The sequence below is a fragment of the Ceratosolen solmsi genome, unplaced genomic scaffold (assembly GCF_000503995.2).
Source record: "Ceratosolen solmsi marchali unplaced genomic scaffold, CerSol_1.0 scaffold31, whole genome shotgun sequence".
Taxonomy (NCBI): Eukaryota; Metazoa; Arthropoda; class Insecta; order Hymenoptera; family Agaonidae; genus Ceratosolen; species Ceratosolen solmsi.
In genome coordinates this window covers 4,181,576-4,191,656 of record NW_011948432.1, presented here as the reverse complement: position 1 = coordinate 4,191,656, position 10,081 = coordinate 4,181,576, and the positions used below count along the sequence as shown (strand labels likewise).

The 10,081-nt window shown below is 22.4% G+C and overlaps 1 protein-coding gene across 3 annotated transcripts in view; it reads right to left on the bottom strand.

Annotated features, from left to right (window-relative positions):
* Positions 1-8,216, bottom strand: part of LOC105364335 (probable G-protein coupled receptor 83) — a 61,236-nt gene extending 53,020 nt beyond the window's left edge. For 2 of the 3 annotated variants that reach the window (XM_011502233.1, XM_011502235.1), the window contains exon 1: positions 6,801-7,517. In XM_011502233.1, coding sequence (XP_011500535.1) covers positions 6,801-7,178 — 378 coding nt within the window. In that variant the 5' untranslated portion in view covers positions 7,179-7,517. Of the gene's footprint in view, positions 1-6,800; positions 7,518-8,190 lie in introns of those variants that run through there. The other variant, XM_011502234.1, reaches the window with a different exon arrangement.
* Between the last annotated feature and the right edge of the window lie 1,865 nt (positions 8,217-10,081).

Here is a 10,081-nt window from a genome sequence, read left to right as displayed (position 1 = left end):
ATATATTATATAATATATTATATAATATATTATATAATATATACATAGTAATTCTTCATATCCATTTTTCATACAACTATTCACTTGGTAATTTTATTGAATTAATTGATAAATATATCATTATAATTAGAAGGACATAAGACAACAGATAATTTAGAATATTTTCCAAAATTTAATTGAATTTGTTAGTAAGATAGATTTAGATTCTAGGAGTACCTCTAAAAGGCTAATCTTATTCATTCATTTGTTTTATGTATAATTTTGTATACATGTTAATTGATTTTTTCGATTACCTACCATCTGGGATTTGTTCTTAATTTTTTCATTAAAGATAATAAATTGTGTTAATACTTAAACTAAATTAGAGCTTGTATTCACTATTGCTATTTATATTTAAAATAGTGCAATAAAAATGATTAACCGAGATTACTTTTTCTTTACAGTTTATGTTTAAAATTTCTATTATTAAAAATATATTATTTATTGCATCATTTTCTATTCCTGAGGAAAAAAAAATAATGCTCGTCATTATTTAATAGTAAAAATTTTTTCCTCTTCCACAGACTTTTATTTAAATAATTTTTCGTTGTTATTGTAGTAATGAAAATTAAATTAATTAGCTAAAATCATTAATTAATGATATAGCTATTAAAATAAATCAATGCTATAATATATAATAGCAATATACATTGATTTTAATTTAGATATATTTAATATTAAATGAAGATCATTTTCGATTTTTTTAATGATATATGAGCAATAAAAGGAATTGTCATATAATTTATATTTTATTTCAGTAATATGTATGATAAATTAAAAAAATATCTCACTGATCACACATTCATGTATCTAATAAAATACAAGTTATAGTACAATTAAATTAGTTTACAAAATACTAACATTCACTTCCATTTAAAAACATTTATCTATACAGATGGTAAAACAATTTATATATCATAAGTGATAAGGTATAATTGTTTTCAATTATTATGTTTTTACAAGTCATATAAAAGTAATAATGTTCTTAAAACATTATTTTACATTTATATTACGAAGTTATACCAATATAAATGTACTTATAAGTCAACTACTAAATCGTGTAATAAAAGTTAACAATGAATACAAACATATAAAACTCTTTCAATATCTCATATTACAATGAATGAAATGCCTCTCTTTGTTTTTTGCAAAGAATTAATTACAAATTGTTCGAGTTTTAAAAAAATAAGTTTTATTTTGTTTCTCTCTCAAATTATAGTTGCTTTGGCCGGAACAAAGCATGACTTTATTAAGATTTATTTTAGTTTTTTTTTGGTAAAAATAGTTCATTTTTAAAAAGAAAATTTTTTTTTTTCTAAATACCGTATAGTAGAATATATATAATTTTATGAAAGAAATTGTAAATTTATCTCTTACGTTACAAAAACATTGAAAAGTATCATCACGTAACACTATAGATTTAAGATAATATTGTTACAGGTAATTTAATTATAACATTTTATATATCAATATAACACTTGAATTTTTTATGAGTTCTTTAATTGAATATTTAGAATAATCATATTTGAAATGAAAAGAGAATTCGTCAAAAATATTAGTTTACAAAATAATATTATAGAATATAGGTTAAACAGTAAGATATTAATAAAATGAAAAAATTTAAATAATTATCATTCATTATTTTAATAATAATGAAAATTCATATTGAAAAAGTATTCTAATCAAATGTTATAATTTATTATTTCTATAGATTTCTTTATATACTATTTATTTAATTATTTTATACTTTACATTAGGTATGACTATAATTCAATGTAATGGATAACGTAAAAACTATAATTATTTAAATTTGTTAATAATTAATATACTGTATATAATATTAATTAAATTAAATTTCACAAATTATCTTTGGCTGTAAATTATTATATAAAATGATTTTTCATTTCTTTAAAAAATATTAAACATAATTTTGATAAAATATCTCTCAAATTTCTTTTTACGTTTTTAAAGTTCACATGAACAATTTACCTTTAAAAGTGGAATTTATTTTACAATAATATTAATAAAAAGTACATCCGGGCTTATTTGTCATTATAACCTGTTTAACTAAAAACGAACTAAAAGGAAAACGCCATTGTCTAGAATATTTCACAGCTTGATTTGAATATAAATGTTAAATATTTCTTTTAAATATGTGTTTCATATTTCATATTTTCAATGTATTTTTTCATAATTTTAAAAAGTAATTAAGATTACAGGTTTGAATCAGACAGTAACCGGAGTATAATGACATTATATTAATATTTAATATTAGAAATATAAATGACATTTTTTATTTCTTTAAAAGTAAAACAAATCTAAAACACGTGTATTGTCAGAAAACTCATTATTATGGATGAATTACTAGGATATATATAAAAAAATGTATATTATTGTGAAATAATATTATCTGCAGAAAGAGTTTAATATTGAAAAAGGTATGCGAGTTGTTACCAGAAACAGCTAAAATAAAAGTTTGAGCTTTCATTGATAATTGGAAACTATGGATATAGGCTAAACCTAGAGCCTATCAGTGAAATACGAAGATCTGTTCATGAAAGGGAAATAGAAGTTTTTGAAGTCTAATATAGTTATGAAAATTCTATAAATTAGGTTTTATATTGAAAAATTGATAAAAGAATGAGAGAAAAATTTTTTCTTTAAAATGCATGAAAAATAATCGAAAAAAAATATGAAATGAAAACACTATTAATATTATCAATTATCAAAGAATGTGATAATTATTATAATTATCGCTGAGATATCATTTCTATCAAATACTTGAGATCTATTATTTATTTCTTTGAAGTATTTAGACTTTTTATTACTGTAGAAATATTATTTTTTCTTTCATTTTATCATTATCAATATAAATATTTGTTATTTTATCGACTCTCTATACATATATCTATATTAATAAGCATCAATTACAATTTTAATTATATCTATATTCTTAACTTAAAAGTTCAAAACTATTAATAAATTGTTGTATTAAACAATTTATCACGTACATGGTGGTTTAATGCCTTGAAATTATTTAAGTCTATTTTATGGAACTTATTTTTTTTTTTTTTTAAGAGCCCTTCGTTTCTGAAATAATATATTACAGATGTAGTTTAAAATCTGAAAAAATGCATATAATATTTTTTTAAATATTCTCTTCTAACATAAAATTTATTATAAGTATTTTTAAAATCTAAAATTTTTAAGTAAATTTTTAAAGACTAGATGATTTAATAATATAATTATTATAAAATTATTAATATAATGTTAGTTTCTAAAATTTTTTTTTTCTTGTTTGAAGATCATTGATATTAATTATGAATTTAGATGAAATAAGCAAAGATGGTTTATTAAACTAAAAAATTTGGAAAATTATTTATTAATACTTACATAAACGATGTATATCGTTTTATTTAATTTCATATTATGTAAGAATTGAAATCCCGAGCTACTCGTAGAATGAATAAATTACTTTAATAGACTTTTTTAATCAACTTTGTTATTAGCTTTGTTCAGTTAAGAATCTCGAAAGAATAATTACAGAAAATTAATTTTATAAAAATATAGAAATCTGTATTGTAATGAAGCTGATAGGAATATTATATCGAGCAATTTCTAAAAATTAAAGTAATTTATATATTATATATTATATATTATAAATATATATATATATATATATATAGATTTTGTATGTAACTAAATAAAAAGTATTTATAAAGAATTAATTAATTTTATTGGCTAAAATATAAGAATTTTAGTGGAAAAAAAATCTTAGGTTTAATAAAGTAATATAAAAGAATTACCATAAGAATTATAAAATCTAAATATAACTTTAAAAAGCAAAGCTTAAAATAAATAAAAATTTTTTTAATATTTTCTATATATACATATATGAATTTGTTTATAGCAAATAATAGTAATGACAAACAACATTTAAAGCATTGTAGAATTCATTTGAAATAATAAGATATTAAACGTGTTTTGAAATTTAATTAAGTATTCATATGAGAACATTATTGTATAAAATGTTAAATTTAAAATCAGTAAATTTTATAAATATTAAAATTTTCATTGGTGAATTAAAAATTAATATAAATATCATTGATATTGTTTTTTTCTAATATAATGCATAGTATATTTTTATACTAATATTTATGCTTACATTATTTATTTGACAATTACAAATAAAAATTTGTAAATTTAATTGTTCAATTGATATATCGAAGGAAAAATAATTTATATAATATATATATATATATATACATATTTAATAAATGGTATTGATTTATTAAGAATAAATTGCGCTGCAATAAGGTGTGTGTAACGAAATTGAAATATCATTTAATTTTATAAATTTAATAAAACTATACTATATCCTTAATACACATAAATCTATAATATATATCGTTGAAATATATATTTAATGCGATTTTGCATTTATTTCTATGTTCATTAATTTATGAACGGAATAATAAACGATGTCCCTTACTTTTATGTTTTTTTTTAACGAGAACTACGAAGTATCGATTTTTCAAAGTATTTTTCTTTATTTTAAAATAAGGAATAAATAATATTTAGAATACGTCTGCATATTAATATTGTTATAATATATTGAATACTGCATAACATATCGAAAGCATGAAATATATATTAATAATATAATTAAATATAAATATTTTGTCCTGTCGTTACAACAATAGATTCTTTATGTAGTTAATATTATCGAGGCTTAAAAATGATCTTATCTTATTATCATTTGTAAAAATATTCTTAATAAATAGCAATAATAAAAAAAATAAAAATATCTGAAAAGCATTACTGTTCGAATAGCTTATGTGTCTAATGCAATAAAGGTAAGTAATAATAATAATAATAATAATAATAATAATAATAATAATAATATTTCCGATCAATGTATATTTATTTGCAAAATATATCTTACAAAATATTGTATGATATTCTTTTGTAAAAAGCAATTTTCTTAATAAGCTTAGGCAAAACATAAATGTTATAATTTAAATATAGCATGTAAATCCTCGCAGTTAAATTTTTTTAAGAATTATTTTTCGGTCGATAATTAAAAATTGACAGTTCCATAATTTTACTCCTATGTATTTTGATAATTCGAGATCATTAATTAGTTAATTTTCAGTTGAAAATTAAGTAGGCCGAATAATCGATCTTACTGTATATCAGTTTAAAGAAACTTGGAAATCCTTTGTAAATCTCTGACACTCAAGGAATGAAACTCGAGCAAAATCTGCCTTCTTTTTTTACTTAAATTAATCCATCTGTCATTCCTCCTATAGATTGTCGATAAAATAAACTCTGTTACGTTTGAAATACTTTAGGGCGTTATTTCATATTTTTTATCTATTTTTTTTCATTAACTTTTTTTTGATATAGAAAAGTATTCAATTGTCATTGATTAAAATAATATAGTGGGTATAAAACTAGTTACGGAAGAAATAGATTTTAATTATATAAAAATAAGTTGAAGTATTTGACATTATAAAGTATATTTTCAAGATTTACTTAAATTTATATAACACCAATTTAAAAATTATAAAATGTTTTTTCTTTATTTCGTAATAATTATTCCGAATAATATGTTTCCAACATATAAATATTCGATCTAAGGGCTACTATTAATAATTAATTAATATTGATATATTTATCGTTTATAATATTGTTCTTTAATCGACATATTAGTTTGCAATATTTTTCATTGCTATATAAATGAAAATGCAAGTATATATTTTTATATATTATTTTTTACATATTTTAATTATAAAATTTTACTGCAAACTTAATAGTATTAGAGACGAATATCAATAGTTTTTATGATGTATTTTATTAGTTATTATAATATAGGTTATACGAGATATTAACTATGAATAATATCAATATTATATATATATATATATATTAATAAAATGAACAATTTTAAATTGTTTTGAATTGTGTGAAATAAATAGTATTTTTAATGCAAAATTATCTTATTATATTTGGATGATTATCATAGGGTTTTGATATTTTACTAATTTTTACGGTATTTTGTAAATTTATTGCATTCTATTTACAACATTATACTTCATATTGCATTTAATCTATCTTATATAAGGGAACACAATTGACAATATTCACAATACTTTTTGAATCGTTAAGCTATTATAAATAATAAATATAATATATGAAAAATAGCAAATAAAATATTGATATTGTAATTGAATATTAAAAGTTGTAAAGCAGTGGTATTAATATATAATAATAAATTGTTATTTTTATAGAAATTATTCTGACCGATAATAAAGTAGTAATAATATATATTTTCGCAATGTATAGGCAATAATCCCATTTAAACCCATAGTGTTCTTCTTTGCTAATTAATTTTCTATTGCAATAAAAAACAAGTGAAAGTAAAATTAATCGCATATCGGTGTATTTTCAATTTAAGAGATATACTTTTGGTAAAATAGTGGACAGTTATTGGTTAAATTAAGAATAACGTCAATCATGCAGTAGCGCTTTACAATTGAAAATATTTTCCATACATCATTTGATTGCAATTATAGACATCTAATTAAAATGCATTCTAATATATACAAAAAAAAAAGAAAAAAAAGTACATTAAATCAGACTTTACAAAATGAAAAACAAAATATGTTAATGAAATAATAACAGTTAAAAATTGCTACACAAAAATGCTGCCGCTTCGATTAATATATTGAATAATTGAGGCGATGGTTGGTACTAACCTGAAGCATCGGCAGGCAGTAGCAAATAAATTTGCCGAAGATCCAATTGTGCATTAACAAAACAGCCAGGGTGATAGGGAGTGCAAGAACTACGTGTATGACGTTGGCTATTGCGATATTCACTAAGTAGGCGCAGGTTGGCTCCTTATGCACGTCGTATTTGAATATATGGTAAATCATTGCAAAGTTGGCCAAGGTACTTAATATAATGAGTATGGAGTAAATTATTACTGGTAACGGATATATGTTAGCGAAGTACGGGTTTAAATATGGTTTAGAGAAGTCAAGAGTATCATTTCGGAAGCCATTAAGGTGGCGGATTATCGTTGGCAAATATTGCTCGGGTATATCGCTCGAATCCTGCGATATTAGCTGCATGATGAGGACATAGACGGTAAAGGATCTAATTACTGTCTATGGGATGCGAAAAAAATGCTCGATCATGGGAATAATAAGACTGATTTCCGGAAAATTGTGAAAATTCTGAAGCAAATCCCGTAATTATTCCGTTTCTGTCGAGCAGAGAACTTAAAATTGAGTTGCTCTGTTAGCTCAGTTAACAAGAGATTATAGGAAATTTTGTAAATAATCGTTAACGACGACACACTAGGCTTGTTCGTTATACATTGAATTAACGTGCAAAGCTGTAGATTATCTAGTCCTTCATGCAATAGTTGTTGATTGCATATACGTTAGGTATTAGTCAATGAACTGATATTTTTCGGACGGTCATATTCATTTTATTATTCGAATCGTTATTGATTCAATGGTAGTGCTCATGTTAAATGCCTTTTCTTCTATAGGTTTTTATTGAAACATTACTCCGTTATTCATGTTAATAATATTTAGTTTCAGTACATGATAAAATTTTTTTATTACTATAAAATTCTACGTGCCTTTCAATTGATATATATATATATATATATATATATATATATATATATATATAATTGCATTGCCTTGAGCTTTTAAATCTACAAATGTAGCGACTTAAAAAAGACTGAGCAATACTTGATGAATAACTTGTGCGTTAAATGAGTTTAATGTCTAGTAGAAATATAAATTATGTAAGTCATAAGATAGAAAAAAAATTAAAGTTCCATACTAAATAATTTTAATTTGCGATTCCATTAATTAAAATAATAATAATCAAACGTTTTAGGACAATAATTTTATGTTGTATTCAAATTCAGAATTATTATTATTTTACGAAAATTTTATATCAATCAGGATCATTAAATAGTAATGAAGTTTCATAATATTCTTTATCTAATTTTCTAATCGTCCAATTGTAAAGTTTACTCAAATGATCAGTTTACTATTAAGTTACAAATAAAATGTCACTCATCAAGACTTATTGTGTCGGTAAATCTCAGCTGCGATTACTTACGTTAATTTAAAACATTGTTCTCTCTCTCTCTCTCTCTCTCTCTCTATAATATATATTTTTTGTTCTTAAACCAAACGTTGATTTGTTGCAAATCGTAGCAACGTTCGACGATATAATCTATGACCTATTATTTAAACAATATCTTATCACTTGAGCGAGTAATGAATGAAATTTGGTGACCGAAATGACAATCGCGTTATAGTCAGGTGAGTTATTAATGTCCGCATGTCAGAGTCGGTGCGCGAGAAACAATTTCGACGCGTTGGAGGACGGGTGTCGGATTACTGATGGTGTGCTTTCACTACTTGAGATACGTTCGGCTTGAAAAGTAGGGACCGAAGCTTTCTGCGCAAGTCAGGCTTTCGTGCGGCACGTGTACCTTACTTTCTCTCTCCTTCTTCCCTCGAAAGATCTGGACTACGATGACGACAAGGTTTGAGATTTTGAAATTATCAATTTTTTTTTCGGGAAAATCGTATCTATTGATGAAATTGTAATGCGAAACTTAACGAGTATGATATCTTTATATGCACATGTACGTGAACATTGGAGTTTGTTTGTTATTCAATTCAAATTATGTTTAACCAATGGTAAATGTAAGTTGAAAAATAAAATTGCAAATGGGTGAGAATTTTGTAAAAGACAGTGTTACATTTTATGAAGATTGTAATATGGTACATTGACATTATCAAACATTCTATTCCCCATGGGAATATCGTGATTAGAACTCGCAAAATGTATAGGCAAATATAAGAAAGGACTAGTTGGAACGACCATCATGTAATTATTAATCGATTCAATTAGCGGAGACTGTGATTTAGGCTCTACTGAAGTTTTAAACTATTAAAGAATTTTTAGAGTGGAGTAGCAACCAAGATAAATTAAAAATATTATCGATAAAAAGACTAAGTCTTTTTGAATTTGTTTAAAAAAAAAAAAAAAAAAATCGATAATTGATTAAAATTAGTTAATTTTGAATTCGTTACATTAAAAGGACTGAAACTGACGAATCGAGAAACGAAAGTGGAGTCTAATAATATAAATAGATCGTTTATTATATTTGAACTATTTTTCTATCACTAATATACTTAGTGATCTATAATGTCCATAGTTGATACATGTTTTCTTTTAGATAAATCTTCTATTGAATTGTCAATTCAATAGAAAATATATAGAAAATATATTAATATATTTATGAATAAATTCCTATTATTGCTCCATATAAATTCATTGTATTTCATACTTCACATTATTAGATCTTCAAATAATTTATGTAATTATTTAATTTAAAGATTTATAGTAAATGAAATATGTTTCTATAGATACATTAAAGATAATTCTAAATTAATTTGAAACATTTACTTATATATTGCTTATGAAAATTAATATATTAATTTTCTAAATTTGCAGACCATGGCGTCTTATTTGTAACGTTGACAATTTACTACTAAAATAAGTTAATAAATAGTCCTTTTACACATTAGATATATTATATATGCAAATTGATATTATTTAATTAATTTTATAAACACTTTTTCAATCGAATGATATTGATTACATCTAATTTGCATAATAATACAAATGTATCATCATGTAATTCAAGTTTAGATTTTTTATTACAATTATGGCAACTTTTGATAGATTTAATTATGAGAGATTTTAAGAGATTAAAAAATAACGTAATGATAAATTAATTTAATAATTATTAACGAATAAATGAATTATTTTACTCAATAATCAAGCTAAATTTTCATATTAATTCAAATGAAAAAAAAAAAACAACAATTTCCGTAAACATAGATAGTTTCAAAATTTGTTCCTGACACCATTGACATATTTTTCTTTTGCTATCGTAATACGTAAACATAATGTACATATAAAATTTCTCTAT